Source organism: Papilio machaon, chromosome W (genome assembly GCF_912999745.1).
Source record: "Papilio machaon chromosome W, ilPapMach1.1, whole genome shotgun sequence".
Taxonomy (NCBI): domain Eukaryota; kingdom Metazoa; phylum Arthropoda; class Insecta; order Lepidoptera; family Papilionidae; genus Papilio; species Papilio machaon.
In genome coordinates this window covers 3,438,201-3,459,199 of record NC_060015.1, presented here as the reverse complement: position 1 = coordinate 3,459,199, position 20,999 = coordinate 3,438,201, and the positions used below count along the sequence as shown (strand labels likewise).

Below are 20,999 nucleotides of genomic sequence, written 5' to 3'. Positions count from 1 at the left end.
TCCCGGTATTTTCTTAAGATTTTATTGGACAAAATAAAATCATGCTACTGCGGTTTAGACTATCAACGCATGAGTGAAATAATATAAATTCTCAAATTTTGCATCATGATAGAAATTATCGTACAATCTGCGTACGATAATAATATGCTATCGTACATCGTATGTAGGCACAAAATTATCGTATGTGTACGATAATTATCGTACGGTTCCGAACGCTGCCTTCCACGCGTCGATAGTTTTTAGCCGACTTCAAAAAGAAGGAGGTTATCAATTCGACTGTTTTTTTTTTTTTTTTTATGTGTGTTACCGCGAAACTCCGCCCCTGGTGGTCCGATTTTGATGAAAAATATTTTAATCGAAAGGAAGTGCTTGCAGGTGGGTCCCATTTTTTTGTTTTTTTTTTTTTAATAACTAGAAGACTAGTAGATTTTGAATATAGCTTCAAAATTTGTTGCGAACATTAGGGACATTTTTGCTTTCAGCGCTTACGTAGGCTAAACTATAGGACCTACATAAAAATGATGTATGGCGAATTGTAGCTCTTTAAATGTGCTAAATAAAAGTCCGCGATAGCATATATCTATCTTTTATAGTTTTCTCACAATAACCATTTTTTTCTTCAGAAACATCAATTAAATTCATGCCCTATTTCCGACGCTATTATTCGAGTTCAGTATTAACCCTTATGTAAATAAACATGTTCATTATCAAGAGAATTTAATGTAGATTATATTTGCAATTGAAACTATATCATTCTGTCTAATAGTTTAGGAGATATCGTAAGAATAAAATTACGCGGAAACGAAAAATGCTACACGAAAAGCACAATTTTGCTTTCTGGGCTTACGTAGGTCAAACTATATGACTTACATAAAAATGATGTATCGAGTAATTATAGATCCTTAAATTTGCTAAATAAAAGTCTTGGGTGGCATATATCTATCATCTATGGATGTCTCACAAAAACCATGTTATTGTGAACAAACTTCGATTAAAATGCACACGAAAAACAGCGTCGTAAGCTTACGGCGCTATTATATTATATTCGATATGAATCCTTATCCAAATAAATATGTTTGATGGCTAGAGTATTAAATGCAGATTACATTAGCCTTTAAACTATGTAATTTTGATCAATAGTTTGGGAGATATTAAATAATTAAAAACTACGCGCATTCGAAAAATGCTAGTGCGGCGAGCGGCTGGACAAAATTAAAGGCACGCTACGATGTATTAGTTCGGTAATTTTCAATTTGTATACCGATTTTGATAATTATTTCATTGTTTAAAGGATAAGTGGTTATCTGCTGCATTCTAAATTAGTTTTTGAATTGAAGTACACACATATCAAATAGGAAAGTCCTTTTCTTTATTTGTCTTATTTATGTCTTTATATGTATTAAGGAAATTTGTAATTGAACTTCAAATTCACTAAAAATTGTGAAATAAAACAAAAATTTTAAGAAAAAAAAATAGCCGACTTCAAAAAAAAACAATCTCAAACAAAATGCACTCAAAAGTAACCTAAAAAAACCAATTTCAAACAAAATGCACTCAAAAGTAACCTAAAGAAACCAATTTCAAACAAAATGCACTTAAAAGTAACATAAAAAAAAATTTCAAACAAAATGCACTAAAAAGAAACAAAATAATGTCATGAAAACTCTCTAAACTCTAGTAGTTAGTAGTAGGGGCTCAGTTTTCCGCAACTCCACGACAAGCGCGTATTTTGCGTGTCTCTAAACTCTAAAGAAAGTTCTCTTCTTTCTTGTAACATGTCTATATTGTATAATTATTGTTATTTTGGAGTCGGTTTCGGCCTAAGTAAGGACATAAACGTAAGTATGTCTCATACATCTCAAATATAAAATGTCACCTATTTACTTAATGTCATGAAGGTCATATCTAGTCAGTTTTAGTTGTTCTCAGATGAAGAATTATATAGATATGACATGCGCGTTCACCCGTAAGGGACAGATAGAGAGTACTATAGACTATACCTATATATAAGTAAAAGGATTGGGGTTACCAGTTATTTGTTTTGTCCCGAAAATGAATAATTACGATATAATTTAATATAGACCAATTTATATATTCCCAATTAAATTGTAATTAATAAACGTAATAAATATAAAAAACAATGCGTAATTTTTGTTTATGTGACTAAGATTACGTAAACAGATTTTTTTAGTAATACTTAGTCAGGTCATAAATTCTGCCACATGTTTAATATAAAATAATTGAAACAAGTTTATTCATTATGTGACCATTTATATACCAAAATGAACTTAACAAAACATAGATTCTTATGACACTAAGTTTATTCAAAATGACATCCGTGATTTTGAATACAGGCCTTCAATCTGCTCGGCCAGTCGTCTATCACAGCACGAACGAGGTCCATGTCAATATCGGCGGCTGCCTTAATTAAGGATGTCTTGAGTGACTCCAAAAAAAGAATTTCCCGATATTTTTTTCCCGCGTACCGCTTCAACAAAGCGCGGCATCTCTTCAGTCTTAGGTCCATTAGACGAGCATTCAAACGATGTTCTATTTTTCTTCGATATGCACGAAGCCCTAAGTCTTCATAAAAGCTACAAAAAACATACCAATATTATAGTCATATAATTTTAAATTACTCTGTATATCATTACAGTGAACACTACATGTAAAACTACTTAATATTAAACTATTTTGATTGTAATTTCTAAGAAACAAAATTTACATGGGACAAATTAAAAAGCATACTCTTTAAAATCAACGGGATAAGAAAGTATCAAATATTTAAAAACACAGCATATACCAGAATTAAAAACTCCTTTTGAAATCTGTTGAAAATAGTATAAAAAATGTGAATTGTTTCATTTATATACATTATACATACTATAATTTATTTCCCCTAAATTCAGGGTAATTTTTACAACAAGATGGTGGTATTATTTTTACGGGTAATAACCAACCAATTTGAAAAGAAGTTTAATATGGCCGCTTGTTTCCCAGATCTACAGTATATTATTTGACACAAATGACATCTGCGTTTGGGCGCATAATGTTCGAAAAATACTATTTTATTTTAGCTGATTTTACCCTATTTTAACATATTAGTTATTACAAAGACTGTAAAGAACAACTAGTTTGTATTTTCTTCCTTATTTTGTATGAATACATTTGAATAGGTGCGTAGTTACAGTACTTACGAGTGAAAGGTTATGTTTTCCTCTTTTCGCTCACTACGGCTTTTACATCCAACAATACAGCAGTATACCATGTTTTATAAACATTACCTAACTAAAACTGAAATATCAAAATATTTTTACACAATTACAGCGACTAAGTACTCACAATTTTCGAAAAATAACACGAATGTCAAACTTTGTTAGGGACAACCTAGGTTGTTTGTAGGGGACAACCTTTGTTCCAAACAAACCCCAAAGCCTGGTACGCAGAAAGGGACAGAAGATAGTTATCCCTGTCTTTGTCACGTCACAGGAATTGGGTATAACTGTATCTCTCTCACTCACGGTATTATTATTACCGTGTCATAGACTTGTATAGACTATACCTATATATAAGTAAAAGGATTGGGGTTACCAGTTATTTGTTTTGTCCCGAAAATGAATAATTACGATATAATTTAATATATACCAATTTATATATTCCCAATTAAATTGTAATTAATAAATGTAATACATATAAAAAACAATGCGTAATTTTTGTTTATGTGACTAAGATTAGGTAAACAGATTTTTAGTAATACTTAGTCAGGTCATAAATTCTGTCACATGTTTAATATAAAATAATTGAAACAAGTTTATTCATCATGTGACCATTTATATACCAAAATGAACTTAACAAAACATAGATTCTTATGACACTAAAGTTTATTCAAAATGACATCCGTGATTTTGAATACAGGCCTTCAATCTACTCGGCCAGTCGTCTATCACAGCACGAACGAGGTCCATGTCAATATCGGCGGCTGCCTTAATTAAGGATGTCTTGAGTGACTCCAAAAAAAGAATTTCCCGATATTTTTTTCCCTCGTACCGCTTCAACAAAGCGCGGCATCTCTTCAGTCTTAGGTCCATTAGACGAGCATTCAAACGATGTCCTGTTTTTCTTCGATATGCACGAAGACCTAAGTCTTCATAAAAAGCTACAAAAAACATACCAATATTATAGTTATATAATTTTAAATTACTCTGTATATCATTACAGTGAACACTACATGTAAAACTACTTATATTTAACTATTTTGATTGTAATTTCTAAGAAATAAAATTTACATGGGACAAATTAAAAAGCATACTCTTTAAAATCAACAGGATAAGAAAGTATCAAATATTTAAAAACACAGCATATACCAGAATTAAAAACTCCTTTTGAAATCTGTTGAAAATAGTATAAAAAATGTGAATTGTTTCATTTATATACATTATACATACTATAATTTATTTCCCCTAAATTCAGGGTAATTTTTACAACAAGATGGTGGTATTATTTTTACGGGTAATAACCAACCAATTTGAAAAGAAGTTTAATATGGCCGCTTGTTTCCCAGATATACAGTATATTTTTGACACAAATGACATCTGCGTTTGGGCGCATAATGTTCGAAAAATACGATTTTATTTTAGCTGATTTTACCCGTATTTTAACATATTAGTTATTACAAGGACTGTAAAGAACAACTAGTTTGTATTTTCTTCCTTATTTTGTATGAATACATGTGAATAAGTGCGTAGTTTCAGTACTTACGAGTGAAAGGTTATGTTTTTCTCTTTTCGCTCACTACAGCTTTTACAACCAACAATACAGCAATATACCATGTTTTATACACTTGATCTTACTAAAACTGTAATATCAAAATATTTTTGCACAATTACAGCAACTAAATACTCATAATTTTCGAAAAATAGCACGAATGTCAAACTTTGTTTGGGTTGTCCCTAGGTTGTTTGTAGGGGACAACCTTTGTTCCAAACAAACCAAACCCTGGTACGAAGAAAGGGACAGAAGATAGTTTTCACTGTCTTTGTCACGTCACAGGAATTGGGTATAACTGTATCTCTTTCACTCACGGTATTATTATTACCGTGTCATAGACTTGTAGTTGTTCGAACTTTCAGCCGACACTTATTTGTGATTGGTTCAGAATCCATTTCTTTGAATTGTAGCGAATAGATGACAGGTATAATTTTGATTGAATTGAATGACATAAGTAGTGTAACCGAAATCAAACTTCAAATTTTTGCAGGTAAGGTAGACGACGAAAAGTGGAAAGAGACATTGGATTGGATTCACTGACTACTTTATTCGGGAAAAGATCGAGAGGCGTAAGGACGTTGTTTGTCGTTGTATATTATATCCAAACTTTAGTAAGTATTTATGATTATTACACATTAGCCTTATTCTTACATAACTCTTTTGTTTTTTAATTCATAACACATTTTAATTTTTAGATAAATAATCGCAAAAATGCCCCGCAAATTTGTCGTTGGTGGTAACTGGAAGATGAATGGAGATAAAAATATGATAAATGAAATTATAAATAATATGAAGAAAGGTCCTTTGGATAAGGATGTTGAGGTATAAAATTTAAATTTTTCTTGCATAATGTACGATAAAAAGTTTCAAAGGCATTAAAGTGTTGGTATGACATTTTGACCTTGAGTGCTATTATTGTTGCACTTGTAATTTAAAAGATTAAAGAACCACTTTAGTGATTATGATCCAGTTATGTTTGTATTCTTACTATTTTACACCTGTAGAACTTCTTTTATTTCATATATGTAAGCACAATTTTTAATAGACAACTTTTGTACACAGGTTATTATTGGAGTACCTTCCATCTATCTTACTTATGTAAAGAGTATCGTACCCGATACAATCCAAGTTGCCGCCCAAAACTGCTGGAAAGTTCCAAAGGGTGCTTTCACAGGTAAAAATGTTTTGCCATCACAGTAATACTTATCAATGTTTATATTTTTAACTTAATTAAACTTTTATATGATAATATATCATGCACTAGAAATTATATTATTACTGCTTTGCTTGCATCTGATTTATTTGATTAATTGCACTGCAAAAAATCTGTCTACTTTTTGTGAAAGTTTTAATAAAGGTACTGATGTTTGCACTTAACAAAAAAGTAACTAAGAAATCGCGGACTATTAATAAAATAAACATTCCTTTAAAATAAGGCTCTTTTTATACTACTGCTTTTGCATATCTCCACTGTTATATACTTTTTCTTTTCTATCTTCTAAGCTTTTATGCCATATGGAGGTTGTCACCTTTTTAATTTATTCCACTTTGCTCTATTCTTTACATCTTGATTTGCAACATGGTAGTCGCCCATCTCTTTCAGAACCAAATCCCTTAACACTACCTTTATCTTTGTTATACTTTTTATAATTTCCAATGTTTAAATATATTTTTTTTTTTGAATAAATAAGTAAAATTTTTAAAATTTTTAAAAATCATCCTTATATGTGTATTTTTAGGTGAAATTTCACCCGCTATGTTGAAAGACATCGGTGTTAACTGGGTTATCATTGGACATTCCGAACGCAGGACAATCTTTCATGAAAATGATAATCTAGTAGCTGAAAAAGTATGTATTATATGAATTTTATACTTTGAAATGAAATATAAATCTGTATATTTAATTTTTCATATTTTTTCAGGTGGCACATGCTCTTGAGTCTGGCATGAAAGTGATTGCTTGTATTGGTGAGACCTTGGAAGAAAGAGAAGCGGGAAAGACTGAAGAAGTTGTATTCAGGCAGACTCAGGCATTGGTGTCGGCTATTGGTGACAAATGGGCCAATGTTGTGCTTGCCTATGAACCGGTCTGGGCTATCGGTACTGGAAAAACTGCTTCACCGCAGCAGGTAATATGTTACTATTATTTATTTATTATTTAATAACAGGGTTATTCTAGTTGTTAGAAATTCTATTAAATTTTATTTCTGTATAAATTTTTACATTTTTTTTCTGGAGGTTTTTGGTTATGTCATGTATATGTTCTAGCAAGGACCATTATATGACTCTAGTATCTCTATTCTTACATAAATACATCTGTAGTGAAATGATAATCAATTGTTATTTGTATTCAGTACTACAGTAATTTTGCAATCTTATATATATAAAAGAAACTTGTGTTAGTTACACTATTTATAACTCAAGATCGGTCAAACTGATTTGACTGAAAATTGGTGGGCAGGTAGCTTAGAACCAGGAAACGGACATAGAATAATTTTTACCCCGTTTTCTATTTTTTGTTCCGCGCGGACGGAGTCGCGGGTAAAAGCTAGTATATAATAAGTTGAAGAAATTAAAAGATATGTGTGAAGTCAACCAACCCGCACTGGGCCAGCATGGTCGGCTATGACCTAGTCATACTTAAGTTAGGGTAGGCTCCGAGCTCCTCGGTGGGGACGTATAGTGAGCTGATGATGATATAACAAGTTTAATTGGAACAACATTTATTGACATTACAAATGTCTACAGGCTCAAGAAGTACATGCTTCATTACGTAACTGGTTGGCAACTAATGTGTCAGCTGAAGTTGCTGATGCTGTACGTATTCAATATGGCGGCTCTGTCACCGCCACCAACGCTAAGGAATTAGCTACTTGTGCCGATATTGATGGTTTCCTTGTAGGCGGTGCAAGTTTGAAACCGGAGTTTGTTAACATTGTTAACGCTACCAAGTAAATTTCTATACATTGTTTAGCATTTCTTGATGTATGTAACTGTATCAATGTTGCAAATATTAAATCTGTGTGAATTAATTTGATTTGATGTACTGTTTGTTGTACTGATCAAGTGATATATTATTTTATATGTGATTTGGAGCAGCAAAGAAGTATATAGACTAAAATATATGATTAATAGTGGGTTTCTGAGACCTAAATCCCATTTAAAATATATTACTATCTCTGTCGCCTTAAAGATAATCAGAGATAAATATTTGTTATATTATTGAATTTTGAATGGATAATATAATACATTTTGCAACATTGATAATATGATAATATATTATGAAACTATTTAAAATATATGTTAGTTGTTTAATTCCATAATACAACCTATTTAAACATGTTGTTTCTATCTAACACTAATTTAATGAAATTGTATTTAGATTTATCGAAAAAATCTGCCAAGAAAGTGTTTGTGTTCATGTTTTTTTAACTATTTTTCTTGTTGCATTGTTGCATAAATCTGTTTAAAAGAAAAAGAATGTACTTTGTCTATCATTGTTTGGTGTTTACTTTCTTATTTAAGTTTTAAATCGTTATGTTTCTGTTCAATTAATTAAATCATGGATAATACTAGTTTAATTTTTATAAAATATTAACTTATGATAGTTGCAAATAATTTTATTAATTAAATTTGTTTTTTTTGTTTTTACTAATTTTAGAGATTATTTAATTTATACAAAATCCAACTAAAAGCTTTTTTACTATTAATTGCTAATTAAACCATTATACTTATGTTCCTTTCTAAGCTTTTATTTTTTAAGAAAAATGTTTTTCATTGAAAACTCCAATCGATGATAGAATGACTGTTCTCAACTTTTTATGAAATAATATTTTCAAGTTTTCTATGATTTATATTTAGATTTTTTATCATCATGACATTAAACACTTCAATCAAATTGCGTTATTTTATTAATAATCCAATAAAAACAATATACATTATGATACATTTATTTATTACATTATATAAACAATTTTATATGTTAATTATACAAAATATACAACTTTTTTTTCACAAATTATTTAGATATAAAATATACATTTTGTTAGTTTTCTTCCTAAATTATATATAAACAAATAATGCAATTATCTACTTTATAATATTACCACTTCCAATATTAAATCTATATGTCCTATATATCTAAATGTTTGCAAATAAAGTAGTACCAGAGGTAGATGAATATCTCACAAAAATATTACTAATACATAAAACGAAAAATTTGAAACTCTTAAGGACGCACGAACTGATAAACGCGAAAAAATCTAATATACTCCGAACTTTGATTTATGGTTGAATTTCGAACAATGGGCGAAAAAAACATTAAAATCAATAGTTACAAAATGTTTTTCTTTTTATAAAATGCATTTAAGTGGTCAAATAACCATAACATAATCAACTTTAAACATATTTCGTAATCAGAAACCAATAAGTAAGTATTTATAAACATAATGGCGTATCCACACATGCCGCCGGCTTATGCCGCCGGGTTTGCCGCTGGCTTTCAGACCGCCTTGCCGCTGAATTTGACGCCGGCTTTACCGGCGGCCTGCAGATGCGGTTGCAGTTTTCGCAATAGTGTTGTGACTTTTGTCGAAGTTAATCGTGTACGTAGGATTGGAAGACGTTGGACTACAATATAGTTGCGTGTATCGCAAGTGTAGTGTTGTATGTTATTATTCATAAAATAATAATTCATTGTTGCGATTCTTGAAATCCATATGCCTTGGATTCCATAATAGTTCATTTTCTTGATACTTTTCTGTAAGTAAAAGTACTGCACTATCATCCCAGTTAAGTTCTGTCGTTTCGTTATTTAAGTATATGAAATTATGTTATTCACGAATACTACAACACTACAACTCCGTATCGAAGCCGCAAGCAAACTGCCGCCGGCAACCAAAAGCCGCGCGTGCCGCTTGGGATGGCTAAGGCTAAGATCGGGATGGCCGGCGGCCTGGCCGCCGGGTCGGCCGCCGGCCGTGCCGCCGGGCATGTGTGGATGCACCATAAGCGGCCATTTACCACTACTTATCTATTGATTGCTTTGCTTTCATAATATGTTTTTTCAAGATATGTTTTTTGTTTTGATAACTCGTTTACATTCTTTTATCGAAGACAGCCCGACCTAAAAATGGTAGGTGTTTTACGACTGGTTCACCGATCGAAAACAAGTCCCTTACGGGCTCGAACCATGCAGCTAAGAGTGATAGAATGAACAGCCAAAACAATATCTTCACAATCCAATCGAGAAAGTATAGGCTGGAAAAAAGAATAAAACGTTTAAAAACCTGGTGTGCCGTACACGACGGGTTCGGGTCCCGCGGCACAACCTGCCTTAAACTACGTATCACAAGGCCTGGCGTAAATATTGAAAATATACGAACTGGCACTCACCTACTCGATGCCCCGTTCACCGCCTGCAGGTGCCTGGTCACTCTGTCGGTGTCAGTCGAGTCAAAAAAGTCACAGTCATACAGTCTAAAGGCGCCAGCAATGCTGCACTCCTGATGCACCCGATGCACCGCTTCCCGTAAGCGCCCTATAGACGCGTCCTTTATCGAACCGAACGCGGAACCGTTAACTTAGCGACCCTGTACGCTAAATATAAGACACGTCCGATGTGCTTTCCAACTGCCGACCACTTTTTATGCTGACTCGATGCGCTCCGTCGACTCACTCCTTCCCCGCACAAGCCCCCCGCAGGCCCTGCGCCCGTCCGTAGCGTAGAGGGATTTCCAACTACCCGCTTGTGCGGGAGAATAAAAATGAATCGACCTACCTTCTCTTACAATTAAAACCGCCAAATTCAAAAGTAGCGAACTACAGTGCAACTGTACCGAACACCTGGATCACAATTAAATCTATTTTTGATGTGACTTAGTCCGCAACATAATTATTAACATAATTAATAATTTAATTAACATAATTTGAGTAGATGCGAGATTTTATGGCTAAATATTATCAAACTTAAACATACTTTATATTTTTTTTACTTTTTCTTACACAAGTAAAACATTGGCTATGACTTTATGACAAAAAGAACTGAAAAAGCGGTATAGTCCAACGGCCGCTTAAAATTAGGCGTTCAATTGAAACAAGATGTTAAAGAGACTTACTTCACGTTGAAGATAAATTGTATTTACTCTCAAATATTATACTCACAAGTTATGGTACGTTCTATTGTATGGTATTTTCGTTGGATCTTCCTTGAAGCAAAAGATTCGACCACCTTCTACGCAGTCTTCGAGATACTTCACACGATCCACAGCAGTGAGATCTATGTTGAAGATCTTACGTTCTTCTCCTTCCAACTTTTCTTGTATATTATCAAAGTTCGGGCAAGGAAATACCCAGGGTCTCATAGTGAAGTATTGCAGAACTTCAAGTCCCTGGCTGATACGATTCTGTATCCTTACCATGCTGTAAAAATGTCAAGATTTTGTTAAGAAAGTTCAGCATAATAGGTTGTTTTATATGTCCCCATGTGTTTTATATCTATAAACATTTAAACCACATTGTTGGTCATAATCTATATTGTCTTTGTGGCGGAGAACGAAATGGGAGTAAGCTCTTATTTCTCCTTTAGTGATAAAGAATAGTTTTCTTTTTTATATCAGTTATGTACATAACTTATATTTATTTCGACATTAGATATGACTTCACTGAAAACAAGACTTTTTATAAGTCTTACTGCACAGTAATAATAATTTGGTGTTAAACTGTCATAAAATATAATCAATGAAACGGAATGAATACTCACAAACGTTTTTGTCCAAGTAGCATCAGTAGAAAATCGATAGTATATGCTGGTACCAAATGATAAAATATACGACGGAAATAATGCAATGTTTCGTTGGTTGTAATGTCTCCGTTGGGATACCAAAGCGGCCAAGCCAACGGATATTTTCGTCCATAGTCCTTACCGATCTGCAAGACTTCGCCCCACGTGGTAGGTTTTTGATGGCCTATATTCGCGTTGTAAATAGGAATAACTAAAGGTCTGAAAAATGGCTAATTTTAATACTGACAGAAATACAGTACACAACAGTGCATTAAAAAGAATAGTAAATCTAGGTCGCCACAGCGTTTTGAACTTTACTCAAATAAACATCAATGAATATACTTACTTCTCAGTCCTTGTTCCTTCCAACATTCCAATGGCGATGATAGCATTGATAGCGGTATCAACTGGTATGACTTGTGCAGTAAGGCTGCCATCGCAGAGCATGCTACGGATAACTCCTTTGCCAGCACCCAACATCAAACCCACTGGACCATTGAGACTGTCCACCCAGCCAGGTAAGGGCTCTGAATACGCCGGGCACACTAGAAGTTAATGTTAAAAATATATTAGATCTTGACCATAATTCCACCTGATGCTATTATTACTGCTACTACATAAGCGCTTTGTTTCATAAGCACCGAAGATCTAGTCAAATCAAAAGGTATTGTGAATCAACCACATCAAAATAAAAGAGTTACTGTTCTTTTGAGAAGATAATTTTTCTTCGAATGGGTCGAAATGTGAACGATGTGGTCGAAAATGTGAACGATGTGGTCGAAATGTGATGTCTCTCACAGATAGACTAACAAAGTTGACATGCATGCACGTTTCTGATAAGAAGTACTGGTCACTTTTGTAAAATGAAAGCCTAAAAAATCTTGGGACATTGGTATTTACTGATGATGACGATTATTACCAATTTAATGTAATCAGAGCTGGGCATTAACTCGTTAATCCGTTAATCGTTAATTAACGAAGTTAACATTTTCCTTAACGGATTAACTTTTAACGCTTTTGTTAACTTCCGTTAATATAAGTCCGTTAATCGTTAAATTAGAAACTTGGAGACGTGCCGTCATTTTGTTTAAATTACGCGCCACGCCACGCTCGTAAGTTCAGCTATGTTGGGTGACCGTCGGCGACTCAAATGGTGAACGAACGAGTTGATAATTGATATATGTGAAGTTCGCATGCGAGTGTGATGCATCAGAGCGTCCGGGAAAGACGTGACCAACAGGACAAAATCAAAAGAAGGTTCGAAATAGTATATTTCATTACGAGTATATAAAAGCACGAGTATCTAATAGCCCACATTCCGAACGCTCTTCGTCCCTGCAATAAGCCACTTTTTGAGCAACTGTATTAAAACACTTTTATATTGTGCTTTTTCTTTAACTTTTCCAAACTCGTGCGTTTTCTTTCCCAGCTATCAAAATAATGTCTGTTAAAAAGAAAAACCAACCACGAAGTTTTTACAAAAAAACAATCATTGAAGTTTTTATGATTCATGCAAATATTTCTAAAAAAGAAGCTCCTAATTTGTTACAATATCAGATTTAATGATTTGATTCAATGAATTCGGTAGGTTTCATTTTATTTCATCTCAGTAAATTTCATTTTCATTTCATATCAATAAAAATAATCTACTGAAGACTTGGCTGTTTGGGCATAGTTCCCTTTGCCTACCCAGAATGGGTGAAGAAAACAAAAAAAATCTCTGTATTCTTTTACGGTTGGCGCCATTTTCCAAAAATTTTAGTTAGTTCGAGTTTATTGTGTTTTTACTATTCTATTAAATTGCTTAGTACAAGTGCGAAACTGTCATTACAACTTGTTCCAACTGTCAACCCTCACCTTCGGCTGCGCCTCGGCTTGGTTAGACATTTGTCGGAACTCTGCAATGACAGGCTTTCCACACTCGTAATGAAATATACTATAATGCATTCATACTTGTCTCTAATACTAATGTGTACATTTTATAAATGTATAGTCAAATTACTATTTTAAACAAGTGTCGCCACATAAGTGTGAAATTAGTATGTATAATTTTGGTATGGTTAACTGTTAACGATTAACTTTAACTTGCGTTAAATTTTCGAGAATTTAACGCTTTAACGATTAACGAAGTTAATTTTTTAATTAACGAATTAACGATTAACGAAGTTAACTTTTCGATTAACCGTGCCCACCTGTGAATGTAATGGTTACATTGATACACGATTACAATAGTACCTATACTCGGCCGCACTATAGTAGCCGGAAGATCATCGAAGGCTTGCTCGATAATGTTCTCGGCGAGTCGCTTGGAGAAAGTGTAACAATTTGGATGGGGGCCCAATAGCGACGGTGTGATTAGGGCCAGCTGTTTGTCGTCCATCCATTGAACCAGACTCATGACATCTTCGGGTTTCACCGGAGGTGCATGCATCTACAATGTGAATAAATCACTATTTAACAATGTAGTACGAATTGGTTGTGTTTAAACTAAAAGCATACTTTTACTCACGGAAAGAGAATGGAAACATTACGCGGGATTTAATTAACAGCACGTAATTTAAACTAAATTTGGTTAATATTTAATTGTTACTCCATTTTAAATTCAGAACCAATGTTGTTGATTTAAATAAAGCTTTTTTTTTACACGATAAATAAGAGTTCATCTTAGAATATTTTATTACTGTTCACTTAGTTTTTAAGTATGTACTGTACCTACTCATCTAAAATTTCGTAATCCGGATAGCAAAATGCAGTCGAAAGGTGGATGAAGGCTAAAAGATTCTTAAGTCTTTTAGCAATGTTCACGGTCCGCAGAGTTCCGCATGTGTTCATGTCTACGTTGTCCTTCAGAGGTGCTTCCAGCTTCAATGTTGCCGCGAAATGGAACAGTATAGATATCTCTTTTGACAAGTTCTCAATATCGGAGTCAGATAATCCAAAGTTATCGAACAGAACATCACCTTGTAAGGCCTTAACCTTTTTAAGAACACCTGGTCGTTCATTTCTGATTCTGTCGTATAACTGAAACAGTTAAATAATTTGTATAGTACATGTTTAAACCATTGGTGGTAATAACGCTAGAAAATAAAGATTTTTACATTAAATCGCTATTTTTAAATCTTATTTGTTTACTTTTTTCCTTTATTTCAGACACCGCCCATGAAAGCCAAAAGTGGTGTATTGTCAGACAATTGTTTACATTCATGTAAAATATATTATTTCCATTGACCAACTTTTTAAAATAAGATACTCCCCGTCTTCATTGATGTAATATCATAAAATATTGAAATAACTTACTTTGAAACGAAAACCCCGAAGTCAATATAGGAGTTATAAAAAAAGAAGAGAAAAAAAAAATAATACAAAAATTTTAAGCAATTATTTCGCAAAATGTAGCATGTAAAATGAAAAGGAACATTTAAATTTTATAAATTATGTAAGCTTTTTGTACTTCTATATTACATTATTGATTTCCAGCCAAATTCCTGAAAATAGATATTAGTTAAGAAGGGCATCGATATGTATTCTAAGAAATAAAGACATCATATAACAATGTCTGCCGACAATCACTCGCAACATAAAATTAGTGTGTTATGTTATATTAGTGCTGTCACTAAAATCAAAATTAACTTATATCTGTATCATACTAAGATATTCACGTGTTTATTTAAACGTGTGGTGTCCCTAACATTTCGAAATAAAGAACAAACCTTTCAGACACATCGTAGATCTGTAAATGAAATTTACGCATCAAATATTCGTTTAAAGTAATTAATCTAACTTACTTGTAAACGTAACATCTCGTCCAAACGCTGTTTAACAGACTTTCCACGTTTAGGTCTCATCAAAACATAGATATTACCGATATCAGGTATTGAATACAAAAGTTTCTCAATGAGTACTTTCCCCATGAAACCCGTACCGCCAGTGAGCAGCACATTTTTCTCTTTGTAAAATTCTCTTACCGAAGACGCCATTCCTGTAAAAATTAAAATTAAAATAAAAAAATATTTGCGTGTTATTTTTTTATTTTATTGCATAAACAAAATTTTTCAAGTTAAGATTAATGAATATACTCTCTAAGTATATGTTTCCTCTAATAAAACATCAGTACTAAATAACACAGTGTTATCTCTGCTTTTTAAAAGGGAATGAGAGGGATAAGAATAATATGGGCAATGGAAAGTCACATTTCTTTTTTAAAATTTTGTACTAAAGATATTTTTTTAGTTCTTAAAAAAACGCTCTCTACTAAATAAATACATATTGTATAATTTCGTTATAATTTTATAGCCACAAGTACAAGGTTTTGATTTTAGCGTCATGGTTTGAACCGAAACAGAGTGTAGTTAAGGCTTTATCATAATAAATAAAAAAGCGTGGATACTTCCATTGTTATCACTTGATGATAATTTACAGTTTATGTATTTTATTCTCAAAAAAACATGTGAGTATAGCCATTCAATACAAGTTTTTACTTTGGTCTGTACTCTTTGGCCAAACACTTACGATCCGATCACCAGCTGACGCATGCGGTTGCGGCGCCCGTTACTTTACGTAGAATGTATTTAAAAAAAGTTTAAAGCTAAAACTGGTACGTGAGTGCCCTTAATCGTGTTTAATTAAGGATGACTATATGCATACTTCAGCACGCCTAAATGTGCACAGTCATGATTTCAAAAATAACTTATTCAGTTTGGAAAGCATATTCTAATGGCCATTCGAAAAAAAGTAGAAAATTATTGATTAGTTTTTGTATGGTAATGAAAGAAAGTTCAGTGTTAAGTTTATAATCTAAAAGTTTAATTTGGTTTTAAAATAAACTAATTTAAATTTATTTTTAGAGAGCTTCATGGTAATGTTAGACAATTTAAGAAGCAACATATTCATAATTATAATTGTTGAAAATGTTTTACAGTTGATATAAATTAAAATTGAACGTAATAAAAACGAATACATTTGTATTTTTTTATTTTTTACATAAAAAAAAATCAGTAACGCTTGCCTGCTTTTGTTTTTGCTTATATTGTTAAGAAGCCAATAATAATAATAATAATAATAAGCCTTTTTATTTCCATATTTACAATTGCATTTTGTTAGTATTGTTAGTTTTAAACTTATTTTAGTTATTAGTATTGTTAGTCTGTTATATTCAAATATGGATCCCACTTTGGGTAAAGGCCTCCTCCATCTTCTTCCAGCCTGTTCTGTTTTTGCTGAGAGTGAACCAATCTTTCCCTGTTACTTCGGTTATATCATCAGCCCACCGTTTTATTGGTCTACCAACTTTCCTTTTCCCTACTGGCCCTTTCCATCTTGTAGCTTCTAAAGTCCATCTGTTGTCAGTCATTCGTGATATATGACCAGCCAGCCAATGCCACCTTCAAATTATTATTTTCAATGTTGCTAAAATATTTCGTGATAAGAGATCTGCAGCCTTTAATGCCTCTTCTGTGGTAGCCGAACCAGTCGAAGATGTTAGGAATCATTTGGGTAATAATAATCTGCCACAATTTATTAAGAATGGGTCACAAGAAACGAGATATTATTTTAAGCGAGTCATTATATCCGACTTGGTTATAATTTTATATGTTAACCAAATTTCACTGTGTAATTACTTCATAATGAATTCTTGGTCAATATAAGCGGATTCTACTGTATTTGTCGAATATTTGCATTATGTAAGATAATATTAGCACACATTTCACAGTTTGTAAAATGCAAGTGACGAAAGTAATCGCGTTTAATTTTGAGGTATAATTTTTACTTTATGACTTTTTATTTTACTTTTAACTTTAATGACGATTTGGATGAGTGATTATAAAGCTTTTAAATGTAATCTCCCCTTTCCATAAATATCTATAAATGTTAGTAAAATTGGAGTGTCTGTATGTTATAAAAAGTGTTAAAAATATATTTGGTCCATATAAAATATTTGCGAAGGTCCAGCTGACCGATTTTGACGGGATTTAGACGGGAAGGTAGCTGATGCACGTTATTTTAATTCTGCGATTACAAAGTTGCGGGCAACCGCTAGTTCACAATAAATAAGAACAAAGTGAAAGGGAAAAAAATAAGCGCAAAGATTGTGATCAAGAGCAAATTTAAGGAGATGAATTACATTACTTTTTACGAAGTAGTTATTAGACTGATCGAATTTCGAGATCGCCGAGTACATGAGGATTTAAAAGCCTCGAGTTTATATAAATTTCAAAATATATTTAACCTTTATTTTAGTGCTTTTCATTGATTTAACATTTTGTATGCGTTGTGTAAATATATTACAAAATAACAACAGTACTTGAGTAAAATGAAATCAATACGTATTTAATAACTTTACAGATTAACTTCTACTTAAATCGAGATTTATCTTAAAAGAAAACATAAAAGTAAATATTTACTTGAAAACTGTAGAATTAAATTTTTATAAAAATCATTTAACGTGTCAGTGGAAATTTAATAAATAATTTTTAGTTTCGTCACTTCGTTTCGTCACTTTTTTAGTGAAGTAAAATATTAAATATAATTTAAAATTAAATGGTAACGTAATTCTAAAGATAATTACGAAATCAAAGTTTATTTTGGAACGTGAAAATTGTTAAAGTCATGTTAGATAACGATTTTGATAATGCAAGTATAACTTGAAATTATGTTAATTTATGGAAAGTGTCTATAAATATTCAAAATTCTGCAACGATGAGGTCGAACACCTCTACACCTCTCACATTATAAACGTTTGGTGAAACGAATATATTAAAAATACGCCTCATGTAAACTAGAACGAAGTTGGAAAGTTATGAATATCCTACAAGTCTTACTAATATTATAAATCCGAATGTTTGAATGGATGTTTGTTTTAAGGTATCTCCGGTATGGATGAACGGATCTTGATGAAATTCGGCACAGGTGTAGAAAAACACATAGGCTACTTATTAATTATTTTTTCCAATTCCGCCCGGACGAAGTTCCGGGCGACAGCAAGTTGTATATAAAACATTGGAGACAAATGACACTCTTTCAATGTTAATTGAAAGTCGCACATCGATACATTACATCGAATATGTCATATTGAAACAAACATGTTTTACGAATAAAAACAAAAGCTTTGATACTTAAAGACAGGATGTAAATTTTAAATGACTATAAAGATATTATATTGTTTTGATTTGGTGAATTTGGCCCAAACATCACTTCCCGAATGTTCTGTGGAACAACAATTTGGCAGGTGAAAGGCAGTATGATTTATATTTTATTGACGAAACTACACAACGTCGTCCAAACTCGCTTAGGGCTGTCAAAAAGGACTAAAACAGAGAGGCAATTAAAAAAATCAGAAAAGAATTGATTATTTTTTTGAATGTGGAGAGTCTGTTAAGGCTTTATTGCTTTCCTCTGCCGACATATTTTGATTTTACCTAATTAATTCTAAGAACATATATGCAATCATAACACTAGGGCTTATAAAGAATACTTATAAGTAATGATTGGAAAGGAAATTTTAAATTTTCTGATTCTGTTTTCATCGTTATCCCTTGGTAATAACATTTTACACTCGTATAATGAGATTTTCTACATAATGAGATATTAATACTCTTTGAAATCCAAGTCAATAACAATTGAGACGTCAATAAAATCATTCTTTATTTAAAAAATAAGATTAAAAGCTTAATTAAGTTAAGTCAAGTTCAATCTAACTAATATTATAAATGCAAATGTTTGGATGTATGAATGAATGGATGGGTGTTTGTTCGAAGGTATCTCCTGAACGGTTTCATTACGGATTAAGTTTTTTTTAGTCGCCAACTAGTTAATATTAAAATTATATGTTATTGATATAATTCTAATATTCTTTAACATTCGTGATCAAACACGTAAATACTCGTAAAAGTTAATTTAACTGTCAATTTCAGTACAATATGCCTAATTTGTATTACTTGTACTTTTTAATGTATTTTATTGAATGTAATTTAACGGACGGTCAATTTTAGTTTCATTATATCGAATGAAATTATTATTTGTAAAAATATAATTATAAAGTTGAAAGTTGATATATTATGATTTAAATTTGCTTTTGTAAAACTTGTGATTCCTATCCATAACATGACGTGAATGGGTTTCTATTGCTGATTCACATTAACAAAAACATAGAAAAACCATAGATAACATATGTTTTTCTACAGCAGTGAAAGCCAATATTAACACGTAGAAGATATTATCTCTCAATATTATAATTGTTTTACCGATTATAAAAGACGACCGACTTCAATACAACTTTACATTATTAAGGCCAATAAACAAATTACTCAATGATACTGTTATTATGCAAAAAATCTGTTATGTATGTTAATTGTCTGGAGATTATAAACAGAGAAAAATAAATGTAGAAATAGACATAACGATATAATTCCAAAAATGTCCACCAGTTTGCATTCCGTGGCCATACGCAACCTCCTGTCCGTACTTACAACTTTACGGTTTTAAGATAAGACCGTATTACATTCTTACAGCTCAAATGTGCAATTGGATTCTATTTGTATACACAATTTTTTTATGGAATAACTATCATCAATATTATCCTGTGTGCAAGTTAATTTAGGACTCCGTCGGTTCATACGCTTCCCCACTGATAGGCTAGATCCCATCCTAGGTTAGGATGATCCTAGATTATGACTAAGTGGCTTAACCACGCTGGCCCATTGCCATCCTCAAACCATCCTGTATAATTATAAGGTGGGAAACGAGGTTTGCCGAAATAGCAAAGCCTGCCCATTGACATCTGTAATTCTATTGCCTACCTTTAATCAGAAAAGGTCCTGCATGTACCATATATGGATAAAACTGATGTAGCGCTTAAAAAAAGGTCAGTCTAAACTTAGTAATAATTTAAAATTAAAATTTTTTCCTTTCCTTAAACTAATATTTACAACCCAAACACTACCTTTAAATTTGTCTCCCATAAAATAACAATGAAAATGGATGATAACCATTGGGCCATACTCCGTAATTGAATTACCTTAATATGACCTTGACATGTTTAATGGAATATATATAAATCCATTGTACTATAAAACATTGTTTCTGCAGCCCTACATGCGTTAATGTTTTGCATAACTCTGGCCGGGCCCACCGGTCTACATGGCGGTCGATTTGTCCCAAAAATTTAGAACTTTTCCATTGTAATGCAATAACTTACGAGCGAAATCGTTACGTTGTGCCGTGGTGGGCTTGAACACCGTAACTCTCCGAAAATTATTCGCTAAACTAGTGGAATATTTTTCGTAATTTTAGTTGCCGAATCACACGTTTCTTTATTCTAGTAGATTGAGTTTTGTTAAATAAATTGTACTTCACTTACGTAATGAGTAAATGAATCAAATTTTATGCATCATGTTTACCATTGTTTAAGTTTAGTCACGCATTTTGCATTATGAAAACGTTAAGAAATTCTATA

At 32.3% G+C, this 20,999-nt stretch overlaps 2 protein-coding genes across 2 annotated transcripts; one reads left to right on the top strand and one right to left on the bottom strand.

Annotated features, from left to right (window-relative positions):
- Positions 1–5,115: 5,115 nt before the first annotated feature.
- LOC123723159 (triosephosphate isomerase) lies at positions 5,116–7,957 on the top strand. The gene is made up of 7 exons (XM_045685720.1): positions 5,116–5,191; positions 5,258–5,378; positions 5,463–5,589; positions 5,830–5,941; positions 6,507–6,616; positions 6,690–6,896; positions 7,516–7,957. Exons 3-7 carry the CDS (start codon positions 5,479–5,481, stop codon positions 7,720–7,722), a joined length of 747 nt encoding a protein of 248 aa, XP_045541676.1. The 5' UTR covers positions 5,116–5,191; positions 5,258–5,378; positions 5,463–5,478; the 3' UTR covers positions 7,723–7,957.
- Positions 7,958–9,783: 1,826 nt separating this feature from the next.
- LOC106717119 (putative fatty acyl-CoA reductase CG5065) lies at positions 9,784–15,525 on the bottom strand. Its single transcript, XM_045685721.1, is given in 7 exon segments — positions 9,784–10,026; positions 10,930–11,187; positions 11,528–11,767; positions 11,895–12,093; positions 13,784–13,979; positions 14,261–14,569; positions 15,334–15,525. Coding segments are annotated over 7 exon segments (1,557 nt in total). The 3' UTR covers positions 9,784–9,863.
- Between the last annotated feature and the right edge of the window lie 5,474 nt (positions 15,526–20,999).